This window comes from Pseudophryne corroboree, chromosome 12 (genome assembly GCF_028390025.1).
Source record: "Pseudophryne corroboree isolate aPseCor3 chromosome 12, aPseCor3.hap2, whole genome shotgun sequence".
NCBI classification, from domain to species: domain Eukaryota; kingdom Metazoa; phylum Chordata; class Amphibia; order Anura; family Myobatrachidae; genus Pseudophryne; species Pseudophryne corroboree.
Genome location: NC_086455.1, coordinates 174,620,157 through 174,646,813, shown reverse-complemented (window position 1 = coordinate 174,646,813; position 26,657 = coordinate 174,620,157). Strand labels below are relative to the sequence as shown.

At 48.7% G+C, this 26,657-nt stretch overlaps 1 protein-coding gene across 3 annotated transcripts in view; it reads right to left on the bottom strand.

Annotated features, from left to right (window-relative positions):
* TDP1 (tyrosyl-DNA phosphodiesterase 1) overlaps nucleotides 1-26,657 on the bottom strand; it is a 100,157-nt gene that overhangs the window by 55,608 nt on the left and 17,892 nt on the right. For all 3 annotated transcript variants that reach the window (XM_063948626.1, XM_063948625.1, XM_063948624.1), the window contains exons 5-8: nucleotides 25,755-25,851; nucleotides 23,322-23,356; nucleotides 15,418-15,510; nucleotides 4,273-4,443 (exon numbers count right to left, since the gene is read on the bottom strand). In XM_063948626.1, the coding sequence (XP_063804696.1) occupies nucleotides 4,273-4,443; nucleotides 15,418-15,510; nucleotides 23,322-23,356; nucleotides 25,755-25,851 (396 nt within the window). The remainder of the gene's footprint in view (nucleotides 1-4,272; nucleotides 4,444-15,417; nucleotides 15,511-23,321; nucleotides 23,357-25,754; nucleotides 25,852-26,657) is intronic.

Here is a 26,657-nt window from a genome sequence, read left to right as displayed (position 1 = left end):
TGGGATGAATTTGGCTGCAGGGGAGCAGCGAGTATCTTTAATTCTTCTCCACGTGCTCCCCCCTCAAAAGCCTCTACCCCCTCCCTTGGGTCTGAAATGTCTTCTACGCCCTCAAATGATAATTTCTGGGCCTCCACTAGCATAGCAAACTGGACAGCTGGTTCAGGTGCCACTGACAGACTAGACCTCACCTGCAGCGGTGAGTCCTCGGCCCTTATCAGGTCCTTGGTACCCTTGACACCAACATCTTCTTGGTACTGGCATTCATTCACCAGTGCCTCATCTTCCATCTCTGAAAATGGAAAGCCTGGAAGCTGCACTTCTCCCAGGTCTATTGCTGTATCAAGCAGATCATGACTCTGGGTCTTGTCCTCTGTGTGTGGTGCATTGAGTCCTCCCACCACAGGCACCTTAGCTGACTGGTTAGGCCTTTGTAAAGGAATGCTATAACTCAGCTGTTCCTGATATATTCCTTGCATAGGGTAGCACAGGGTAGCATTCACTGCACTTACCCACACTGTATGGTCCAGACTCCATGTACGCCTTTCTGGGGATAACTGCCTCCTGGAGTGATCCAACACACCTTGCTCCCTGGTCTGTTCACGCCACCTTAGAGTGGATTCCATCAGCCGACTGCTCGAGCTATCCATCCTCTGACCCAGTCGCTGGCTCTGCGAATCTCCTCTGTATGAAACTTCAGAAGCCATGTTGCGTTGCTGGCACCTGCCCTGGGGCTCATCCTGATGGGACAGGGCAGTCTGTAGAATGGTGGCTGCTGGTGCAAGAGTCCGCACTGTAGGACTGTTGTCTGGTAATTCCAGCACCTCCTTTATTACCCGCATCCGATCCTCGGGTGTCGCGCCATCTCCCAGTGCTTCTAGACGGGCCTGTAATACCTCCGGTGTCTTTTCAAACTTTTCTCCAACCTTCCCCTCTCCAAGGGCTTTCAGACGGGGTTGTACTAACCCTCGGGATACCACCTCCGATCCTCCGCTCTCCCTGCGGTTACTGGCATCGAATGTCCCGGCTGTAGGTCTCAACCACTCCGTCACTTGTTCCTCCTCATCTGACTCCTCAGAGTCCTCCTCATCACAAGGGTGTTCTTGATCCCATTTCAGCAATTTCGCAATTAGGGATTCCTTTCCATCTGTTGCGGTCACCTTAATACCTCGTGCTCGACAGACCATATGCAGGAATCTCTTGTTGAGGTTTATGTACACTTCTGTTTCTGCCTCCATGCTGCTGACTTTCCAAACGTGCCACCAACTTTTCAGCAAGATACCTGGCTACTGTGTGCCAAACTGTTTACAAGGCTCTTAGGTGTACTCCGCCGACACCTCTCGCAGCCTTACCCAGGGTAAACCGGGACTGAGTGATCCCACTGCTGCCACCAATTGTGAGGATACGGATTCTCAGATCACTCAGGTAAACAGTTTAGTAAAGTGGCAAAGGCCCTTTATTGTAAAAATACACACACAGTACACAAAACAGTAACTATTACATGCCAGGATGGTATCTTACTTACTAAGTCCCCACAGTAGTTTAGAATTACAGTCTACCGATGTCACATGCCAGTAGTAGTTCTGTGTCTCCTGGTCTGGACTACCAGCTCACACAATAGCCTTCGCAACAAATTCTCACCACTGACGGCACCGCAATGCCTAGTCTGCGCATGCACTCCAGAAGTACCTCTACTCTCTGACCTTCTGTGTAGATCTCCCCCTCAGTGCACGTCCAGTAGCCTCTTGAAACCAGCAGATCCCAACAATGCTTCTAGGCCTCAGCACACTGGCAGCACTACCTTACCAGTAGCTTTCAGAAGCCAAACACATCACTCCTCTCAGGCCAGGAACTTCCGTGCACTCTCTGTTTCAAATCTCTGTTATCCTCAAACCTTTGTCTGTCCTACCATAAGGCGACACCTTCTGGCTCTGTATTGGGTGGGTTACATTAAAGGGGCTGACTACAGAACATTTTCAGATAGACCTACTTTAACATGCCCAGGCATGTCCTCTAGCACACAATAGATGTTAATTAAATGAACCTTAATTAATCTGATTGTGTGGCCTGGAATCCATTGTCTGGGGAACAATGAGGGGGGTGTATGGACTGACATCTGAGACTGGCTGTATCTCCAACAGCAAACAAACAGGTTATCAAAGCAGTCACATGGGGGGGAGGGGACACACACATTATTTTACAAACTATAATACAATAACCAATACATTCATATATATAAATCTTCATATGCATTCTGTACAAAATATCAGGCTAGACATATTATTCCCTGATAAGCACAAACACATATAACAGGGGGATAATGTTTCACAATAATATGTGATGTCCAGTTCTATTGTGAATCCAGGCAGCATGCTGTATAGGTGATAACCAAGTTCTGTCCTGTCTCTTTACACTAACGCACTGAATCCAGAAACAGGCTGGCAAAAAGTACTCCTCATGAGCCAGCTGGGCTGCGTCCGTTACAAGAGGCATTTCCTAATACACCAGCAATAACTTCCTCCAACTAAGAGGCATTTCCTAATACGCCAGCAATAACTTCCTCCAACTAAGAGGCATTTCCTAATACGCCAGCAATAACTTCCTCCAACTAAGAGGCATTTCCTAATACGCCAGCAATAATTTCCTCCAACAAAGAGGCATTTCCTAATACGCCAGCAATAACTTCCTCCAACTAAGAGGCATTTCCTAATACGCCAGCAATAACTTCATCCAACTAAGAGGCATTTCCTAATACGCCAGCAATAACTTCCTCCAACTAAGAGGCATTTCCTAATACGCCAGCAATAACTTCCTCCAACTAAGAGGCATTTCCTAATACGCCAGCAATAATTTCCTCCAACAAAGAGGCATTTCCTAATACGCCAGCAATAACTTCCTCCAACTAAGAGGCATTTCCTAATACGCCAGCAATAACTTCCTCCAACTAAGAGGCATTTCCTAATACACCAGCAATAACTTCCTCCAACTAAGAGGCATTTCCTAATACGCCAGCAATAACTTCCTCCAACTAAGAGGCATTTCCTAATACGCCAGCAATAACTTCCTCCAACTAAGAGGCATTTCCTAATACGCCAGCAATAATTTCCTCCAACAAAGAGGCATTTCCTAATACGCCAGCAATAACTTCCTCCAACTAAGAGGCATTTCCTAATACGCCAGCAATAACTTCCTCCAACTAAGAGGCATTTCCTAATACACCAGCAATAACTTCCTCCAACTAAGAGGCATTTCCTAATACGCCAGCAATAACTTCCTCCAACTAAGAGGCATTTCCTAATACGCCAGCAATAATTTCCTCCAACAAAGAGGCATTTCCTAATACGCCAGCAATAACTTCCTCCAACTAAGAGGCATTTCCTAATACGCCAGCAATAACTTCATCCAACTAAGAGGCATTTCCTAATACACCAGCAATAACTTCCTCCAACTAAGAGGCATTTCCTAATACGCCAGCAATAACTTCCTCCAACTAAGAGGCATTTCCTAATACGCCAGCAATAATTTCCTCCAACAAAGAGGCATTTCCTAATACGCCAGCAATAACTTCCTCCAACTAAGAGGCATTTCCTAATACGCCAGCAATAACTTCCTCCAACTAAGAGGCATTTCCTAATACACCAGCAATAACTTCCTCCAACTAAGAGGCATTTCCTAATACACCAGCAATAACTTCCTCCAACTAAGAGGCATTTCCTAATACGCCAGCAATAACTTCCTCCAACTAAGAGGCATTTCCTAATACGCCAGCAATAATTTCCTCCAACAAAGAGGCATTTCCTAATACGCCAGCAATAACTTCCTCCAACTAAGAGGCATTTCCTAATACACCAGCAATAACTTCCTCCAACTAAGAGGCATTTCCTAATACACCAGCAATAACTTCCTCCAACTAAGAGGCATTTCCTAATACACCAGCAATAACTTCCTCCAACTAAGAGGCATTTCCTAATACACCAGCAATAACTTCCTCAAACTAAGAGGCATTTCCTAATACACCAGCAATAATTTCCTCCAACTAAGAGCAATGAACTGATACGCCAGATTTAATGTGCGTTAGACCCATGTCACGTACGAGCAGCTGCTGCAGCAGAGATGCGACCCCTGGTTCGCAGTGTCTTCCCTGTAACATAAAGCATTCGTACTAATCAGAGTCTGGCAGGGGTAACCTTGCTTTGCTTTGTACGGGGAATAAATTGCAGCGGCTCCGCAGAACCGCCCACATGCCACGCACCACAGCGGCGATGTACAGACCTGGTCTCGGACAGATTGTGCTGCTTTATTACATCCATCCACTCTTTGAGGCTCGGGGAGTTGTAGGAGGCGAGATAGGCCACCAAATCTGCCCTGAAGTTAGTCAAGGATTCCCCAGCTAAGGATGAAGATCCCTCTGGCAGTCTGGGATACAGTGGACTCATCCAGATCCTAAAAGACACAGGAACATGAAGATGTGGCTTTAGAGGACGGAATTAAGAATCCAAGGTCTGTATACTTTAGCTGATAACAGGGCAGGTTTACATGATAATCCTGTCTGGGCACACAGAAGGGGTTACAAAGGCAATATCAATGTGTATGTAAGCTCCATCCCCATAGAACAGTCTGTAACACTCATGTAGCGTGCGCCCGGCCCTTTCCTGCTGCAGCTGTCCGCCATTCTGGTCCGCAAGCCGTGGTATTCACCTGGGCAATCAGTGACGGAGGTTTAACCTCTTGTGAAGTGACCAGAGGAGACTGCTGTGTAACCTCTTGTGAAGTGACCAGAGAAGACTGCTGTGTAACCTCTTGTGAAGTGACCAGAGGAGACCTGCTGTGTAACCTCTTGTGAAGTGACCAGAGGAGACCTGCTGTGTAACCTCTTGTGAAGTGACCAGAGGAGACTGCTGTGTAATCTCTTGTGAAGTGACCAGAGGAGACCTGCTGTGTAACCTCTTGTGAAGTGACCAGAGGAGACCTGCTGTGTAACCTCTTGTGAAGTGACCAGAGGAGACTGCTGTGTAATCTCTTGTGAAGTGACCAGAGGAGACCTGCTGTGTAACCTCTTGTGAAGTGACCAGAGGAGACCTGCTGTGTAACCTCTTGTGAAGTGACCAGAGGAGACCTGCTGTGTAACCTCTTGTGAAGTGACCAGAGGAGACCTGCTGTGTAACCTCTTGTTAAGTGACCAGAGGAGACCTGCTGTGTAACCTCTTGTGAAGTGACCAGAGTAGACCTGCTGTGTAACCTCTTGTGAAGTGACCAGAGGAGACCTGCTGTGTAACCTCTTGTGACGTGACCAGAGGAGACCTGCTGTGTAACCTCTTGTGACGTGACCAGAGGAGACCTGCTGTGTAACCTCTTGTGACGTGACCAGAGGAGACCTGCTGTGTAACCTCTTGTGAAGTGACCAGAGGAGACCTGCTGTGTAACCTCTTGTGAAGTGACCAGAGGAAACCTGCTGTGTAACCTCTTGTGAAGTGACCAGAGAAGACTGCTGTGTAACCTCTTGTGAAGTGACCAGAGGAGACCTGCTGTGTAACCTCTTGTGAAGTGACCAGAGGAGACTGCTGTGTAACCTCTTGTGAAGTGACCAGAGGAGACCTGCTGTGTAACCTCTTGTGAAGTGACCAGAGAAGACTGCTGTGTAACCTCTTGTGAAGTGACCAGAGGAGACCTGCTGTGTAACCTCTTGTGAAGTGACCAGAGGAGACCTGCTGTGTAACCTCTTGTGAAGTGACCAGAGGAGACTGCTGTGTAATCTCTTGTGAAGTGACCAGAGGAGACCTGCTGTGTAACCTCTTGTGACGTGACCAGAAGAGACCTGCTGTGTAACCTCTTGTGAAGTGACCAGAGGAGACCTGCTGTGTAACCTCTTGTGAAGTGACCAGAGGAGACCTGCTGTGTAACCTCTTGTGACGTGACCAGAGGAGACCTGCTGTGTAACCTCTTGTGAAGTGACCAGAGGAGACCTGCTGTGTAACCTCTTGTGAAGTGACCAGAGGAGACCTGCTGTGTAACCTCTTGTGAAGTGACCAGAGGAGACCTGCTGTGTAACCTCTTGTGAAGTGACCAGAGGAGACCTGCTGTGTAACCTCTTGTGAAGTGACCAGAGGAGACCTGCTGTGTAACCTCTTGTGACGTGACCAGAGGAGACCTGCTGTGTAACCTCTTGTGACGTGACCAGAGGAGACCTGCTGTGTAACCTCTTGTGAAGTGACCAGAAGAGACTGCTGTGTAACCTCTTGTGACGTGACCAGAGGAGACCTGCTGTGTAATCTCTTGTGAAGTGACCAGAGGAGACCTGCTGTGTAACCTCTTGTGACGTGACCAGAGGAGACCTGCTGTGTAACCTCTTGTGAAGTGACCAGAGGAGACCTGCTGTGTAACCTCTTGTGACGTGACCAGAGGAGACTGCTGTGTAACCTCTTGTGAAGTGACCAGAGGAGACCTGCTGTGTAACCTCTTGTGAAGTGACCAGAGGAGACCTGCTGTGTAACCTCTTGTGACGTGACCAGAGGAGACCTGCTGTGTAACCTCTTGTGAAGTGACCAGAAGAGACTGCTGTGTAACCTCTTGTGACGTGACCAGAGGAGACCTGCTGTGTAACCTCTTGTGAAGTGACCAGAGGAGACCTGCTGTGTAACCTCTTGTGAAGTGACCAGAGGAGACTGCTGTGTAACCTCTTGTGAAGTGACCAGAGGAGACCTGCTGTGTAGTTCTCATTAGTACATAGATTAGTATGGAATTGCTGGTGTACAGCAGGATCAGATGTCAGTCTGAGTGATTGAATATCGATGTTATCTCACAGATATCAATATATATGTGTTTTTTTGTGTAGTCACCATTGAATCTTATTTTCTGAGTCTGGCTGGGGGACACTGGTACCATGGCGCTGCTGGTGGGACCATAGGAGTTGACTATCGCTTTAACCACGAGCTCCTCCCCTCTGCGAACCCATAATGCGGGTACAACTAGAAAAGAGCCCGGAAAGGAGAAGCGGGAACCAACTGAAATTGTTGGAATCACAACAAAACAGAACCACGTGGAACGGCAGCAACACAGAACCCCCCAAGACAGAGCAAGGGAGGAGGAAGCGTAGCGGGCGTCAGCTGGATTCAGAGAAAAGGATTCAATGGTGAATACACAAACCGCTCCTTTCATCCAGGCTAAGAGAACGCTCAGGCTGCCAGACCGGAGAACTGTACGCCCTGAGTGGGCATCGCTGCAGGCAAACACATGACACCGATGAAAATGAGTGAATGGCGTGGCATGGGGCTCCATGGAAGCCCCATGCCAAGCCGGCCAAGAGGTCGCCACCAACCTAGTTGAATGCACTGACACCCAGTCTAGTGCCAGTCGTCTCGTGCTAGAATAAGCTCGAGTGATGACGGAACCTTATGCTCTAAGAAACTGGTGTCATTCAAAATCTACGTTTAGTCCTTCTGGGACTAAGGTACCAAATTGAAAAATAAGTTTTGACTCTTCCTTAAGCAGGTTCTGGTCCCAATCCCCTCCTCCCCAGGGTTGCTTTATATATGTTTTAGACCTAGGAATTCCAAGGTTGATGGGTCACTTCCATGCTTGAGTTTGATGTGTTTGGGGATATTATGATTTTCCTTTTCATTTTTGATGTTATTCAAATGTTCGTTGGTTCTAATGTGGAGCTTGCGAATAGTTTTTGCCACATATTGTAGCCCGCAGGGGCAAACAAGATAAATGACTCCCGTGGAGTTGCAAGTGATTTTATCTCTTATACTGAAATCTTTGTTGGTAGTCTTTGAAAAAATACTTTTTGTGGGTTTAGTGGTTTTTGTTCCTGTTTTTTAACATGCCGCACAATTGTTGCATCTGTAGAAACTGGACTCCGTGTGTTTAAGCCACATCTTATTCACTTTTGGTTCTGGTTTCAAATGGCTCCTTACTAGACTCTTTCCAATTGTTGGAGCACGTCTGTATATAATTCTGGGTTGAGGTGGCAGTAGTATTTTCAATTCATCATCGGTCATGAGGCTTTGCGAGTGTTTCTTCATACTGGATTCTATGAAGTTCCTCTGTCCAGAAAAGATGGTAATAAACAGTAGATCCATAATTGTTTCCTTTTTATTTTTTGTGTTATATTTAAAGAGATCTGTTCGATTTATGGATTCTACTTCTCAGTTATCCTTCTCGAGTTTCTCTGCTTTGTAGTTCTTCTTCTTGAATTGGTTCAACAAATTAGTTGTCTGTTCTTCGCAGTCTTCTTTTCTAGAGCAGTTTCTTCTAATTCTCCTCATTTGTCCTTTGGGTACGTTGGAGAGCCACTGGGGATGATGGTTGCTCTTTGCATCCAGATAATTGTTGCAATCAACGGGCTTCATGTATGTTTTAGTCTCAATGTTGTTATTGTGAATAAAGATCGTCAAATCCAGGAAATTGATGCTGCTCCGACTTGTCTCTTGTGTGAACTCTAGGTTTTCTGTATTCTGATTTATCTTCCTCAAGAATTCTGATGTCATCTTCTTTGCCATCCCACACTAGGAGCACGTCATCTATGTATCTCACCCATACTATTAAATTTGGAAGATATTCGTTATTAGCCCATAGTCTCTCATTTTCCCATTGCGCCAGGAACAGATTGGCGTATGATCGTGCAAAATTCGTTCCCATCGCTGTTCCTTGTGTCTGGATGAAGAATTGCTCCCCAAACCAGAAATAATTATGGGTCAAAATTAATTTTATTCCTTCCAGAATAAGGGAGATTTGCTGTTCTTTCAGATCTGATTCTTCCAATAGTATTTTCTGGAGATTTCGGCACCCATCCTCATGTTTAATGCAAGTATATAAAGATTTTATATCACATGTCACCAGTATATCTGTCCTTCCAGGTTCTGTCGTTCAATAGGCTCAACACCTGTGTGGTATGCTGCAGGTAGCTCTATTGTTGTGTTACCAAAGGTTTCAAGAAGTGATCTATGTAGCAGGAAAGATTAGAGGTGAAAGAGTCAATTCCTGCTATTATGGGTCTTCCCGATGGATTCTGTTGGGCTTTATGGACCTTTGGCAGGTGGTAAAAAAAAAAAAAAACAGGGATTTTCGGATGTTTTTGCTCCAAGAAAAGGAATTCTTCTTTTGTCAATATCCCGTCTTCCATGGCTTGTTTCAATACGCTGGTCAGTTCCTTACTATATTCACTGGCTGGATATTTTTTTAGGGGGTAATACGTTTGGCCATACCTCAGGTGTTTCCATGCTTCTTCGTCATAATTTTCTCGGCCCGTGATGATCGTCCCTCCACCCTTGTCTACTTGTTAAATAACTATTTTATTGTTCTCCTTTAGGTGTTTCAGAGCGTCCTTTTCTTTTCTTGATAAATTGTGCCCATATTTAGATCCTATAGTATCTGGGATCCTTTTTATACCATCTTCCACCAATTTTTGGAAAGTATTTCGTAGGTGCCCTTTTAGTTGTTGGGGATAAAAAATGGACTTCTCCCTCAGATTTGTGTGGGTAAAGATGTCGTCTGTTTCTTTTTCCTTCTTTTTGTCCTTGGGGTGATCCATCTTGTTGAAATTTTTTAGAGTTATTTTCCTTATAAATTTGTGGAAATCGATGAATGTGTCAAATTTTTCAGACAATTAGTGGGGGCAGACTTTAGGCCTTTTTTCAAAACGGATATTTCTGTAATGCTCATATTATGTTTGCTTAGGTTGAATATCCCCTTTTCTGGTGTTTCTTTAGATTTTTCTTCTGTTTTTTATTTTGGCTTATTGTTTGCTCCTCCTCGTTTTCCTTGTTTGTTGAAATTGAGCTTCTTTTTCTCTTCTCCTTTTTTCTTCCGAACCTGTAAACACCTTTGGAATCATCCCTATACTTTTAAAGGAGAGATGTTCCAGAGTATCTTTCCTCCTGGTTATTTATCCCCTGATAGAAGATTTATTATTGGCCGTAGTTCAGATTTCTATTTCCCAAAGTGTGGAGGTTCAGGCACTTACTTATTCCATTGCCTATGGTCCTGTCTGGCTATTAGGGGTTCTGCATCCATGTCTGGGGGTTTGCGTCAGACACCTTAGTCAGGTACATTCCCTAGTCCCCGGAACGGGCAATCTTAGGGATACTTCTGCAAGGCATAAAGCTTAACAAATTACTCCTGGCCGTATTGGCATCAGCGAAAAAGGGCATTCTCCAGCTGTGGATCCAACCAGTCCCTCACTCTAGAATTGTTTAGGGAGAATAATATTTCCTTATGTGTAAGGATTGGTAGGAAGCCTCTCTCCAGAAAGAGAAAGACGCAAGAGAATTGGAGGTATGGGAAAGCGTTACAGACTCCCAATCTATCTCTGTCACGGAACACATCCAGGAATGGTTCCAATCCACAGTCTGGTATGAACCCGCATGTTCCTGCAGGACCCTCCTGTCATTATAGGATTCTAATCCTGGTCTTCTTTGTTTAATCACTTGGAACACAGATGCATGTACAATATTTATTTATGAAAATTAAAATCCTATTTTTATTTTACATTTTTTTAGTTTATTAATATTATAATTGTTACCAGTGTTAATATATTATTTATTGTGGCGCCGTTATTGTGACATTAGTCACTGATGCATTAACTCCAATAAAAATGACAGGAGCTGGTTGTCTAGTACTTTACCTCTCTCCACACATTAGTACATAGACCCGTAAGGCCTGTCACGTGCTGGGTAACCACAGAGCCCATATACTACACTGACTTCTCAGCAAGACATAAGAGAGGACACGCTGTAACAATACGGTATCTGTGCGGTGGTCACACAGCGAAGGACGACAAGACGCATCATCACTCTCAGACAGGGATAATGGGTTACAGGGGGCGCTGAGAGTCTCAGGCTGCAGACTGTAATCCAGTGTGTCCCATTATAACTGGGCAGGAACCGCGTGTAATCCAGTGTGTCCCATTATAACTGGGCAGGAACCGCGTGTAATCCAGTGTGTCCCATTATAACTGGGAAGGAACCTCGTGTAATCCAGTGTGTCCCATTATAACTGGGCAGGAACCGCGTGTAATCCAGTGTGTCCCATTATAACTGGGCAGAAGCTGCGTGTAATCCAGTGTGTCCCATTATAACTGGGCAGAAGCCGCGTGTAATCCAGTGTGTCCATTATAACTGGGCAGGAACCGCGTGTAATCCAGTGTGTCCCATTATAACTGGGCAGGAACCGCGTGTAATCCAGTGTGTCCCATTATAACTGGGCAGAAGCCGCGTGTAATCCAGTGTGTCCATTATAACTGGGCAGGAACCGCGTGTAATCCAGTGTGTCCATTATAACTGGGCAGGAACCGCGTGTAATCCAGTGTGTCCCATTATAAATGGGCAGGAACCGCGTGTAATCCAGTGTGTCCCATTATAACTGAGCAGAAGCTGCGTGTAATCCAGTGTGTCCCATTATAACTGGGCAGAAGCCGCGTGTAATCCAGTGTGTCCATTATAACTGGGCAGGAACCGCGTGTAATCCAGTGTGTCCCATTATAACTGGGCAGGAACCGCGTGTAATCCAGTGTGTCCCATTATAACTGGGCAGAAGCCGCGTGTAATCCAGTGTGTCCCATTATAACTGGGCAGAAGCCGCGTGTAATCCAGTGTGTCCCATTATAACTGGGCAGGAACCTCGTGTAATCCAGTGTGTCCCATTATAACTGGGCAGGAACCTCGTGTAATCCAGTGTGTCCCATTATAACTGGGAAGGAACCGCGTGTAATCCAGTGTGTCCCATTATAACTGGGCAGAAGCCGCGTGTAATCCAGTGTGGTCATTATAACTGGGCAGTAACCGCATGTAATCCAGTGTGTCAATTATAACTGGGCAGGAACCACGTGTAATCCAGTGGGTCCCATTATAACTGGGCAGAAGCCGCGTGTAATCCAGTGTGGTCATTATAACAGGGCAGGAACCACGTGTAATCCAGTGTATCCCATTATAACTGGGCAGAAGCCGCCTGTAATCCAGTGTGGTCATTATAACTGGGCAGAAGCCGCGTGTAATCCAGTGTGGTCATTATAACTGGGCAGGAACCGTGTGTAATACAGTGTGTCCCATTATAACTGGGCAGAAGCCGCGTGTAATCCAGTGTGTCCATTATAACTGGGTAGGAACCGTGTGTAATCCAGTATGTCCCATTATAACTGGGCAGAAGCCGCGTGTAATCCAGTGTGTCCATTATAACTGGGCAGGAACCGTGTGTAATCCAGTGTGTCCCATTATAACTGGGCAGAAGCCCGTGTAATCCAGTGTGTCCCATTATAACTGGGCAGAAGTCACGTGTAATCCAGTGTGTCCCATTATAACTGGGCAGAAGCCGCGTGTAATCCAGTGTGGTCATTATAACTGGGCAGGAACCGCGTGTAATCCAGTGTGGTCATTATAACTGGGCAGAAGCCACGTGTAATCCAGTGTGTCCCATTATAACTGGGCAGGAACCGCGTGTAATCCAGTGTGTCCCATTATAACTGGGCAGGAACCGCGTGTAATCCAGTGTGTCCCATTATAACTGGGCAGAAGCCACGTGTAATCCAGTGTGTCCCATTATAACTGGGCAGGAACCGCGTGTAATCCAGTGTGTCCCATTATAACTGGGCAGGAACCGCGTGTAATCCAGTGTGTCCCATTATAACTGGGCAGGAACCGCGTGTAATCCAGTGTGTCCCATTATAACTGGGCAGGAACCGCGTGTAATCCAGTGTGTCCCATTATAACTGGGCAGGAACCGCGTGTAATCCAGTGTGTCCCATTATAACTGGGCAGGAACCTCGTGTAATCCAGTGTGTCCCATTATAACTGGGCAGGAACCGCGTGTAATCCAATGTGTCCCATTATAACTGGGCAGGAACCGCGTGTAATCCAGTGTGTCCCATTATAACTGGGAAGGAACCTCGTGTAATCCAGTGTGTCCCATTATAACTGGGCAGAAGCCGCGTGTAATCCAGTGTGTCCCATTATAACTGGGCAGAAGCCGCGTGTAATCCAGTGTGTCCCATTATAACTGGGCAGGAACCGCGTGTAATCCAGTGTGTCCCATTATAACTGGGCAGGAACCGCGTGTAATCCAGTGTGTCCCATTATAACTGGGCAGGAACCTCGTGTAATCCAGTGTGTCCCATTATAACTGGGCAGGAACCTCGTGTAATCCAGTGTGTCCCATTATAACTGGGAAGGAACCTCGTGTAATCCAGTGTGTCCCATTATAACTGGGAAGGAACCGCGTGTAATCCAGTGTGTCCCATTATAACTGGGCAGAAGCCGCGTGTAATCCAGTGTGGTCATTATAACTGGGCAGTAACCGCATGTAATCCAGTGTGTCAATTATAACTGGGCAGGAACCACGTGTAATCCAGTGGGTCCCATTATAACTGGGCAGAAGCCGCGTGTAATCCAGTGTGGTCATTATAACAGGGCAGGAACCACGTGTAATCCAGTGTATCCCATTATAACTGGGCAGAAGCCGCCTGTAATCCAGTGTGGTCATTATAACTGGGCAGAAGCCGCGTGTAATCCAGTGTGGTCATTATAACTGGGCAGGAACCGTGTGTAATACAGTGTGTCCCATTATAACTGGGCAGAAGCCACGTGTAATCCAGTGTGTCCCATTATAACTGGGCAGAAGCCGCGTGTAATCCAGTGTGTCCATTATAACTGGGCAGGAACCGTGTGTAATCCAGTATGTCCCATTATAACTGGGCAGAAGCCGCGTGTAATCCAGTGTGTCCATTATAACTGGGCAGGAACCGTGTGTAATCCAGTGTGTCCCATTATAACTGGGCAGAAACCACGTGTAATCCAGTGTGTCCCATTATAACTGGGCAGGAACCTCGTGTAATCCAGTGTGTCCCATTATAACTGGGCAGGAACCGCGTGTAATCCAGTGTGTCCCATTATAACTGGGCAGGAACCTCGTGTAATCCAATGTGTCCCATTATAACTGGGCAGGAACCACGTTTAATCCAGTGTGTCCCATTATAACTGGGAAGGAACCGCGTGTAATCCAGTGTGTCCCATTATAACTGGGCAGGAACCGCGTGTAATCCAGTGTGTCCCATTATAACTGGGCAGGAACAGCGTGTAATCCAGTGTGTCCCATTATAACTGGGCAGGAACCGCGTGTAATCCAGTGTGTCCCATTATAACTGGGCAGGAACCTCGTGTAATCCAGTGTGTCCCATTATAACTGGGCAGGAACCTCGTGTAATCCAGTGTGTCCCATTATAACTGGGAAGGAACCTCGTGTAATCCAGTGTGTCCCATTATAACTGGGCAGAAGCCGCGTGTAATCCAGTGTGGTCATTATAACTGGGCAGTAACCGCATGTAATCCAGTGTGTCAATTATAACTGGGCAGGAACCACGTGTAATCCAGTGGGTCCCATTATAACTGGGCAGAAACCGCGTGTAATCCAGTGTGGTCATTATAACTGGGCAGGAACCACGTGTAATCCAGTGTATCCCATTATAACTGGGCAGAAGCCGCCTGTAATCCAGTGTGGTCATTATAACTGGGCAGAAGCCGCGTGTAATCCAGTGTTGTCATTATAACTGGGCAGGAACCGTGTGTAATCCAGTGTGTCCCATTATAACTGGGCAGAAGCCACGTGTAATCCAGTGTCCCCCATTATAACTGGGCAGAAGCCGCGTGTAATCCAGTGTGTCCATTATAACTGGGCAGGAACCGTGTGTAATCCAGTATGTCCCATTATAACTGGGCAGAAGCCGCGTGTAATCCAGTGTGTCCATTATAACTGGGCAGGAACCGTGTGTAATCCAGTGTGTCCCATTATAACTGGGCAGAAGCCGCGTGTAATCCAGTGTGTCCCATTATAACTGGGCAGAAGCCGCGTGTAATCCAGTGTGGTCATTATAACTGGGCAGGAACCGTGTGTAATCCAGTGTGGTCATTATAACTGGGCAGAAGCCACGTGTAATCCAGTGTGTCCCATTATAACTGGGCAGGAACCGCGTGTAATCCAGTGTGTCCATTATAACTGGGCAGGAACCACGTGTAATCCAGTGTGTCCCATTATAACTGGGCAGAAGCCGCGTGTAATCCAGTGTGTCCCATTATAACTGGGCAGAAGCCGCGTGTAATCCAGTGTGTCCCATTATAACTGGGCAGAAGCCGTGTGTAATCCAGTGTGTCCCATTATAACTGGGAAGAAGCCGCGTGTAATCCAGTGTGGTCATTATAACTGGGCAGGAACCGCGTGTAATCCAGTGTGTCCATTATAACTGGGCAGAAGCCGCGTGTAATCCAGTGTGGTCATTATAACTGGGCAGAAGGAAGCGGTGCAGGATGAATTACTATGGTTATTAATAAGGAAGTGTCTGGTCTAGAGGGAAGTACTTACAATAAATGCTGTGTACATTATAGCGCCGTATCTCTAGTTACAGGGTGTTATGGGCATTTGGTGTATACGTACCCCTGGGTCTTCTGATGCCAGTCATCACGAATGAGATTACTGGTGTGGATGACCACTCGCAGACCCTCCTCATATAACAGCAGCATCATCTTCCTTTAGGAGACAACAAAGATACAGTTATTAAGTGCAAGATATTTGACGAAAAATCACAACAGGTACAGAGATAAAAATAAGATTTTAAACCTACCGGTAAATCTATTTCTCCTAGTCCGTAGAGGATGCTGGGGACTCCGTAAGGACCATGGGGTATAGACGGGCTCCGCAGGAGATAGGGCACCTAAAAAGAACTTTGACTATGGGTGTGCACTGGCTCCTCCCTCTATGCCCCTCCTCCATACCTCAGTTAGAGAACTGTGCCCAGAGGAGATGGACAATACAAGGCAGGATTTAGCAATCCAAGGGCACGATTCATACCAGCCACACCAATCATACCATGTAACCTGGAACACACATAACCAGTTAACCGTATGAACAATAACAGTAACGGTCCAAGACCTATTCCAACTGTAACATAACCCTTATGTAAGCAACAACTATATACAAGTCTTGCAGAGTTTCCACACTGGGACGGGCGCCCAGCATCCTCTACGGACTAGGAGAAATAGATTTACCGGTAGGTTTAAAATCTTATTTTCTCTTACGTTCTAGAGGATGCTGGGGACTCCGTAAGGACCATGGGGTTTATACCAAAGCATCCAATCGGGCGGGAGAGTGCGTATGACTCTGCAGCACCGACTGAGCAAACGCTAGGTCCTCATCAGCCAGGGTATCAAACTTGTAGAATTTAGCAAAAGTGTTTGACCCCGACCAAGTCGCCGCTCGGCAAAGTTGTAGTGCCGAGACGCCTCGGGCAGCCGCCCAAGAAGAGCCCACCTTCCTAGTGGAATGGGCCTTAACCGAATTTGGTACCGGCAATCCAGCCGTAGAGTGAGCCTGCTGAATCGTATTACAGATCCAGCGAGCAATAGTCTGCTTCGAAGCAGGTGCGCCAATCTTATTAGCAGCATATAGGACAAACAGAGCCTCTGTTTTCCTAATTTTAGCCGTTCTGGCTACATAAATCTTTAAGGCCCTGACTACGTCCAGGGATCTGGAACCCTCCAGGTCACTTTTAGCCACAGGCACCACAATAGGTTGATTCATATGGAATGAAGAAACCACTTTAGGCAAAAATTGCGGACGTGTCCTCAATTCAGCTCGATCCACATGAAAAATCAAGTAGGGGCTTTTGTGTGACAAAGCCGCCAATTCAGACACTCGCCTTGCTGATGCCAAAGCCAACAGCATGACCACCTTCCAGGTAAGAAATTTCAACTCAACCTTGTTAAGCGGTTAAAACCAGTGTGATTTTAAGAACTGCAACACCACGTTCAGGTCCCATGGTGCCACTGGAGGCACAAAAGGGGGCTGGATGTGCAGCACTTCCTTTACAAACGTCTGGACTTCTGGTAGAGAAGCCAATTCCTTCTGAAAGAAAATCGAGGGGGCCGAAATCTGTACCTTAACAGAGCCTAATTTCAGGCCCATATCCACTCCTGTCTGTAGGAAGTGGAGAAGACGACCCAGATGAAAATCTTTCGTAGGCGCATTCTTGGTCTCACACCAAGACACATACTATCGCCAGATACGGTGATAATGTTTTATCGTCACCTCCTTCCTAGCCTTTATTAAAGTAGGGATGACCTCTTCCGGAATCCCCTTTTTCGCTAGGATTCGGCGTTCAACCGCCATGCCATTAAACGTAACCGCGGTAAGTCTTGAAATACACAGGGCCCCTGTTGCAAAAGGTCTTCCCTCAGAGGAAGAGGCCAGGGATCTCCTGTGAGCATCTCTTGTAGATCCGAGTACCAGGCCCTTCGAGGCCAGTCTGGGACAACGAGTATCGTCTGTACTCTTCTTCGTCTTATGATCCTCAACACTTTTGTGATGAGAGGACCGATTTGAACACCCACGGTGTTATCAGAGCGTCTACAGCCACTGCCTTAGGGTCCCGAGACCTGGCACAATACCTCCGAAGCTTTTTGTTGAGGCGTGACGCCATCATGTCTATTTGAGGAGTTCCCCAAAGACGCGTTACGTCTGCAAAGACTTCTTGATGAAGTCCCCACTCTCCTGGATGGAGATCGTGTCTGCTGAGGAAGTCTGCTGCCCAGTTGTCCACTCCCGGAATGAAGACAGCCGACAGAGCGCTTACATGATTTTCCGCCCAGCAAAGGATCCTTGTGGCTTCCGCCATCGCGACTCTGCTTCTTGTCCCACCTTGGCGGTTCACATGAGCCACTGCTGTGACATTGTATGATTGAATCAGAACTGGTAGGTTTCAAAGAAGACTCTCCGCTTGTCGAAGGCCGTTGTAAATGGCCCTGAGTTCCAACACATTGATGTGTAGACAGGACTCCTGGTCTGACCAAAGACCCTGAAAATGTTTTGCCTGTGTGACCGCTCCCCATCCTCGGAGGCTCGCGTCCGTGGTAACCAGGATCCAATCCTGAATTCCGAACCTGCGACCCTCGGAGGTGAGCACTTTGCAACCACCACAGGAGGGACACTCTGGCCCCTGGGGACAGTGTTATTTTCCGATGTAAGTGCAGATGGGACCCGGACCACTTGTCCAGAAGGTCCCATTGAAAAGTCTTTGCATGGAACCTTCCGAAGGGAATGGCCTCGTAGGCCGCCACCATTTTTCCCAGAACTCGAGTGCATTGGTGAACTGACACCCTTTTCGGTTTTAGCAGGTCTCTGACCATGTTCTGGATGTCCTGGGCTTTCTCTATTGGGAGGAAGACCTTCATTTGTTCCGTATCCAGTATCATACCTAGGAACGGTAGTCGAGTTGTCGGAATCAACTGTGACTTCGGTAGATTTAGAATCCAACCGTGTTGCTGGAGCACTCTCAGAGAGAGCGCCACACTGCTCAGAAATTTCTCCCTTGATCTCGCTTTTATCAGGAGATCGTCCAAGTATGGGATAATTGTGACTCCATGCTTGCGCAGGACCACCATCATTTCCGCCATTATCTTGGTGAAAATCCTCGGGGCCGTGGAGAGTCTAAACGGCAACGTCTGAAATTGGTAATGACAATCCTGTACAGCGAATCTCAGGTATTCCTGATGGGGGGCATATATGGGGACATGAAGGTACGCATCCTTTATGTCCAGAGACACCATAAACTCCCCTTCCTCCATGTTGGCTATTATCGCTCTGAGAGATTCCATTTTGAATTTGAATCTTTTTATGTACAGGTTTAGGGATTTCAGATTCAAAATAGGTCTGACCGAACCGTCCGGTTTCGGGACCACAAATAGGGTTGAATAGTACCCTCTTCCCTGCTGGTGCAGGGGGACCTTGATTATCACTTGCTGTATACACAGCGTCCGAATTGCAGCTAACACTATATCCCTTCCCGATGTGGAAGCTGGTAGGGCCGATTTGAAAAATCGGCGCGGGGGCACCTCCTCGAATTCCAGTTTGTACCCCTGGGAAACTATTTCCAACACCCAGGGATTCAGGTCTGATCTGACCCAGGCCTGACTGAAAAGTCGAAGACGTGCCCCCACCGGTGCGGACTCCCTCAGGGGAGCCCCTGCGTCATGCTGCGGGTTTTGGAGCAGCCGGGGAGGACTTTTGTTCCTGGGAACCTGCCGAAGCAGGTGCTCTTTTGCCTCTGCCCTTACCTCTGGCGAGGAAAGAGGATCCCCGACCTCTTCTGGACTTGTGCGACCGAAAGGACTGCATCTGATAGGGTGTTACTTTCTTTTGCTGTTGGGGAATATATGGTAAAAAATGTGATTTACCTGCTGTAGCTGTGGAAACCAGGTCCGTCAGCCCATCCCAAAACAATACATCACCCTTATAGGGTAGTACTTCCATATGTTTTTTGGAATCCGCATCACCCGTCCATTGGCGAGTCCATAAGGATCTTCTCGCTGAGATAGACATGGCATTGGCCCTAGAAGCTAGCAATCCAATGTCCCTTTGAGCATCCCTCATAAATAAGACTGCATCTTTTATATGGGCTAGAGTTAAGAATATAGTATCCTTATCCATATTATCAAATTGATCTGTCAGCTCATCTGTCCAAGCTGCAATTGCGCTACACACCCATGCCGACGCAATTGTCGGCCTTAGCACAGCACCTGTATGAGAATAAATACACTTTAAGGTAGTTTCTTGCCTGCGATCGGCAGGGTCCTTAAGGGCCGCTGTGTCAGGAGACGGTAGCGCCACTTTCTTGGACAGGCGCGTGAGGGCCTTGTCCACAGTGGGGGGTGATTCCCAAATCTCCCTGTCCTGCTTAGGGAAGGGGTATGCCATATAAATTCTTTTGGGGATCTGCGGTCTCTTTTCCGGAGTCTCCCAAGCTTTTCCAAAGAATTCATTTAATTCATGAGATGTGGGAAAGTTAATAATCTGTTTCTTTTCCTTAAACATGTGTACCCTTGTGTCGGGGACCGAGGGTTCATCCTCAATATGCAACACATCCCTTATTGCCACAATCATACACTGAATGGTTTTAGTAACCCTAGGGTGCAATTTTACTTCGTCGTAGTCGACACTGGAATCAGAATCCGTGTCGGTAGTAGTGTCTTGTGTTAAGGGACGCTTTTGAGACCCCGACGGGCCCTGTGAGTCGGTCCAATCCGAGGATTGACCCCCTGATGTCCCCCCTAATTCAGCCTTATCAAGCCTTTTATGTAAAGATGCCACACTTGCATTCAACATATGCCACATGTCCATCCAATCTGGAGTTGGCACAACCGACGGGGACACACCACTCATTTGCTCCTCCTCCTCCTTGGAGAAGCCTTCCGCCTCAGACATGTCGACACGCACGTACCGACACCCCACACACACAGGGATTAACCTATAAGGGGACAAAACCCCAACCAGGCCCTTAGGAGAGACAGAGAGAGAGTATGCCAGCACACACCAGCGCTTAAAAACACTGGAAAAAATATGACCAGATAGCGCTTTTCTATATATAATGTACCAATTCCCACTCACTGCGTCGCTAATGTGCCCCCCTCCTCTTTTTTCCAGCCTGTGAAGTTCAGCAGGGGAGAGACCAGGGAGCCAGCGTTCACAGCATGCAGCTTCTGTGGAGAAAATGGCGCTGGTTAGTGCTGAGGATCAAGCCCCGCCCACCCGACGGCGGGCTTCGGTCCCAGTGATTTTTCAATTAAAATGGCGGGGGATCATAGATTTACTGCCTCCGCAGCCTAATCAATCTGTATGTGCCCAAATGTGAGGTTTATTGCTACCCAGGGCGCCCCCCCCTGCGCCCTGCACCCTTCAGTGCTGCTCTGTGTGTGTGTGACTGGGAGCAATGGCGCGCAGCTTACCGCTGCGCGCTTACCTCATGAAGATCTGATGTCTTCTGCCGCCTGATGTCTTCTTTGCCTTCTCATACTCACCCGGCTTCTATCTTCGGCATCTGTGAGGAGGACGGCGGCGCGGCTCCGGGACGAACCCCAGGTGAAACCTGTGTTCCGACTCCCTCTGGAGCTAATGGTGTCCAGTAGCCTTAGAAGCAGTGCCCAACTTGACAAGCCAGCTCTGCTTCTCTCTCCTCAGTCCCACGATGCAGGGAGCCTGTTGCCAACAGGACTCCCTGAAAATAAAAAACCTAACAAAATTCTACTTCAACAGAAAACTCTGGAGAGCTCTCTGCATTGTACCCATTCTCCTCTGGGCACAAGATCCAACTGAGGTCTGGAGGAGGGGCATAGAGGGAGGAGCCAGTGCACACCCATAGTCAAAGTTCTTTTTAGGTGCCCTATCTCCTGCGGAGCCCGTCTATACCTCATGGTCCTTACGGAGTCCCCAGCATCCTCTAGGACGTAAGAGAAATGATTTTACACATACACACCATCTGCCCTATGTTCTTGCCCCTGCTCCTCCTATCACCCCTGTCCTTCCCCTGCTCCTCCTATCACCCCTGTCCTTCCCCTGCTCCTCCTATCTTCCCTGTCCTTCCCCTGTTCCTCCTATCTTCCCTGTCCTTCCCCCTTTTCTCACCATATCCTTCCCCTGTTCCTCCTATCTCCCCTGTCCTTCCCTCTTTCCTCACCATGTCCTTCCCCTGTTCCTCCCATCTCCCCTGTCCTTAACCCTTTCCTCACCATGTCCTTCCCCTGTTCCTCCCATCTCCCCTGTCCTTCCCCCTTTCCTCTTATCTCACCATGTCCTTCCCCTGCTCCTCCTATCTTCCCTGTCCTTCCCCCTTTCCTCATATCTCACCATGTCCTTCCCCTGCTCCTCCTGTCTTCCCTGTCCTGCCCATGTTCCTCCTATCTTCCCTGTCCTTCCCCCTTTCCTCATATCTCACCATGTCCTTCCCCTGCTCCTCCTGTCTTCCCTGTCCTGCCCATGTTCCTCCTATCTTCCCTGTCCTTCCCCCTTTCCTCACCATGTCCTTCCCCTGTTCCTCCCATCTCCCCTGTCCTTAACCCTTTCCTCACCATGTCCTTCCCCTGTTCCTCCCATCTCCCCTGTCCTTCCCCCTTTCCTCATATCTCACCATGTCCTTCCCCTGTTCCTCCTATCTTCCCTGTCCTTCCCCCTTTCCTCACCATGGGCGAGATGTATTAAAGGAAAAATGCTGTAAAATCCCCGAAAACGGGGGTTTTACCGCATTTTCAAATGTACTAACACCCTACTGCTGCGTTTTCGCCATCCAGGGTATCGCCATCTCTGGATGGCGATACCCTATAGAAGCCTATGGGCTTCTTATCGCCGACCACCGCAGCCCGCCGCAGCCGACGACCCCCCCTCCCCGCTGGCATACCTTCCTCCAAGCAGCCCTGGTCCCGGAAGCCAGTCTCCTCCTCCCCCTAGCAACGCAGCCGGAGGTCCTTCCGGCTGCAGGGGGGAGGAGGAGGCGCCGGGGGCAGCCTGCTGCTGCTTCCCGGCGTCTAGGCAGTGTGAAGATCCCGGGGAGGTGACGGAGACCCCCCGCAGACCACCTCACAGGTATCGCGGGGGGCCTCAGTCACCGCATTGCGATATTGATCGCATATGTTAGTACATATGGGATCAACATCGCTGCAATAAGCGGCGAGGGGCTGCGATGTATGTTGATACATCCCGCCCCATGTCCTTCCCCTGTTCCTCCTATCTCCCCTGTCCTTTCCCCTTTCCTCCCCATGTCCTCCTATCTCCCCTGTCCTTTCCCCTTTCCTCCCCATGTCCTCCCCTGTGCCTCCTATCTCCCCTGTCCTTCCCTCTTTCCTCCCCATGTCCTCCCCTGTGCCTCCTATCTCCCCTGTCCTTTCCCCTTTCCTCCCCATGTCCTCCCCTGTGCCTCCTACCTCCCCTGTCCATCCCCTATTCCTCATCATGTCCTCCCCGTCTCCTATTTTCTGTCCTTTCCCCCCATCGCACCATGTCTCCCCCGACCATACTCTGATGGAGGCTCTGTGCCTAGCGTGGGGCTGGTATAAGAACTGACGGCCGCTGACAGTGGGCATCACAGCGCTCGGGTAGAAAGACGCACATGTGTGCACCCAGGGAAGGTCATTAGTATAGAGCCGCAGCTGCGAGCGACTCAGAATCAGCGCCGGTGACGGCTGGAGGAGACACTCAGCGACTGTGCGTTTCCTTTCAGACATTGTGTTATTATATGGGTATGAGCGGTGGCAGAAGTTCTGACATGCAGCTTGTAGGCAGGAGAATCCGATCCCCCCTCACACGTACAATTCTGCATTTACCACATACTCTCTGCCAGGGGGATGGCTGGCATACAGCAGGGTACCTATCACCCATACAGCACGGAGGAGGAACACCCACAGTCAGCTCTCCGGGATACAGCGGCACCACCAGCCATTCCTCCTGTTACACATTGCCCTGTGTTATATCATTAGCACCATGTACTGTGATAAGCCTGTGCTGGAAACGTCACTTACGTATGGTGAGTCCCAAACGCCATATCCAGCCTTGCCTGCGGAGAAAGTAAAGTGCTTATTATATAGCTGGCACTTACAGGGAGAATGTACGCAATACTAACAAACACACATACGCCGGGTTTGTACGCAGGAGTGTTCCTCAGTGTGGGAGATTTATTTACAAATACCAGCTGCAGCATATTTTGCTATTGGAAGCATTGCCCTTTAAAATTATGGCCTTAAACGTGCTGGGAAGAGGCGGCTTTTATGAGCTGCGACATAGTAAATAAGCCCTGTGACACCACCTGCCAGGCATGGAGGAGGATGCGCAATGGGCGGGGCTCTATTGCTGGATCCTGAGTCCAAACACGCACAACGTGACTAGCACCCAGCACCAAAAGGGAGACTATGCACCAGCACACAGCCCCCTCTGGTGTACTCCTGGTTGGGCAGCAGCACACAGCCCCCTCTGGTGTACTCTTGGTTGGGCGGCAGCACGCAGTACCCTCTGGTGTACTCCTAGTTGGGCAGCGGCACGCAGTACCCTCTGGTGCACTCCTGGTTGGGCAGCGGCACACGCAGTACCCTCTGGTGCACTCCTAGTTGGGCAGCGGCACGCAGTACCCTCTGGTGCACTCCTAGTTGGGCAGCGGCACGCAGTACCCTCTGGTGTACTCCTAGTTGGGCAGCGGCACGCAGTACCCTCTGGTGTACTCCTAGTTGGGCAGCGGCACGCAGTACCCTCTGGTGTACTCCTAGTTGGGCAGAGGCACGCAGCACCCTCTGCTGTACTCCTAGTTGGGAAGAAGCACGCAGCACCCTCTGGTGTACTCCTAGTTGGGCAGCGGCACGCAGTACCCTCTGGTGTACTCCTGGTTGTGCAGCAACACGCAGTACCCTCTGGTGTACTCCTGGTTGTGCAGCAGCAAGCAGTACCCTCTGGTGTACTCCTGGTTGGGCAGCGGCACGCAGTACCCTCTGGTGTACTCCTGGTTGGGCAGCGGCACGCAGTACCCTCTGGTGTACTCCTGGTTGGGCAGCAACACGCAGCACCCTCTGGTGTACTCCTGGTTGTGCAGCAGCACGCAGTACCCTCTGGTGTACACCTAGTTGGGCAGCAGCACGCAGTACCCTCTGGTGCACACCTAGTTGGGCAGCGGTTGGGACGTACTGCACAGTATGGCGAGAGGAAAGCCGCGTACAGCGCTGCACATGTGTGGGAGGTTCTGCAGCAGAACTGGGGACAATATACAGGTCACACTGTAGAGAGACGCCATGCGTGTGATCAGCCGTTATATATGCAATAGGCGGCTACTGTGAGGTGACAAAATTTACTGACATTTTGGGGGGAATTCAAATGTTATCGCCCCCGATCTCCCATCTAAAGTGACGGGAGATCGCAGGGGCGATATACAATTGACGTCCCCTTTCGCACCCATTAGTGTCTGGTTTTAGCCGTGTAAAATGGCTTTTCCCAATTAAAATAACGGCGTGATCAGGAAAAGTGCTGTCTGGCCGCCCAAACGGATCAGCTTACACACATTTCAGCTCACACCCCAAATAGGCGCAAGCTGAAATGTAGACGCCGGCATCCAATCGCGCCCGAACAGAGCTACATTAAACAGCACCGACTGACGCCATCTAGTGGCTGCCAGCGTACAAAACATTAGACTCTCATCCTAAGAGAACAAAGACATTACACGGTGTAAATAATGAGGGTGTTCTGTAACGTATCACTGGTATTGTACATACTGTATGTCTATATCTATGGTTCCTTACAGTATATATGTATATGGTATAAACATGGACTCAGGCATTAGAACATAATGGCCTGGCACTGTTCTATCATTTCCCTCACAGGCCTGTCCCCTGCTCTTACACACAGGCCTTCATTGTGCACAAAGCAGTTGCCGAGCAGGTCCAGATGGGCAGATAGCGGGCCGCAGAGTGAATGAAAGGCCATTAGAGGCCTCGTCATCTCCACTACTGGCTGCGGCCTCCTCCCCACTCTCTAGTGACAGTGAGGAACACTCTGCAAAGCTCCAACGTCACCTTGTACAGCAGATCCCGTGCGTAACGCAACTGCCGTACTGACACTCACCTCACTCAGTAACAGCGTCACCTCCTGTTGTGGGTATACAGCATGAACAGTAAGGTAAGTGGCTGCACTATTACCTGTGACTGTGTAACTGCTGGAGAGCAGGTAGGTGATCTATGCTGCGGGCCGGTCAGTATAGCAGTGTATGGGGTGCTGGGGTTACCTGGCACAGTCTGTACAGTAAGGTAAGTGGCTGTGACTGTGTAACTGCTGGAGAGCAGGTAGGTGATCTGTGCTGGGGTCAGTATAGCAGTGTATGGGATGCTGGGGTTACCTGGCACAGTCTGTACAGTAAGGTAAGTGGCTGTGACTGTGTAACTGCTGGAGAGCAGGTAGGTGATCTGTGCTGGGGTTACCTGGCACAGTCGGACGTTCTCATATGGGTGGGCGTCCTCGTGCAGCTTGGCTTTGGATTGCTGTTTCTCGCCATGGACAATCAGTAAGGGTTTCCGCCTATCACCAGGTAGATACAGCAGGTTAGTGTACACAGGACGTAATATAATCTCCTGCCTGACGCTGCGCTGCCGATTCTGCTGCTTTCTCCCTGCATTAAAGGACCAGCAACCGCTCTCAATTTGTCTTTTACCTCCACAATAAATACATTCCGTTTCCACACGATTTTACCTCCCCTGGGGTATTACTGTTACCCCACAGCAACAGCGGCCTCTGATTGTTACCTGCTGAGTAGAGTAACAGCCAAACAGCGGATAGAGGCCACTGCAGGGCCGGGTCAGAGGGGTCCTGTAATGTACTATATATAACCCCGCCACACCTTTCTGGGGTACAGGCTGTTAGTATACACTGTGTGGTGGGGTCAGAGGGGTCCTGTAATGTACTATATATAACCCCGCCACACCTTTCTGGGGTACAGGCTGTTAGTATACACTGTGTGGTGGGGTCAGAGGGGTCCTGTAATGTACTATATATAACCCCGCCACACCTTTCTGGGTACAGGCTGTTAGTATACACTGTGTGGTGGGGTCAGAGGGGTCCTGTAATGTACTATATATAATCCCGCCACACCTTTCTGGGGTACAGGCTGTTAGTATACACTGCGTGGTGGGGTCAGAGGGGTCCTGTAATGTACTGTATATAATCCCGCCACACCTTTCTGGGGTACAGGCTGTTAGTATACACTGCGTGGTGGGGTCAGAGGGGTCCTGTAATGTACTATATATAATCCCACCACACCTTTCTGGGGTACAGGCTGTTAGTATACACTGCGTGGTGGGGTCAGAGGGGTCCTGTATTGTACTATA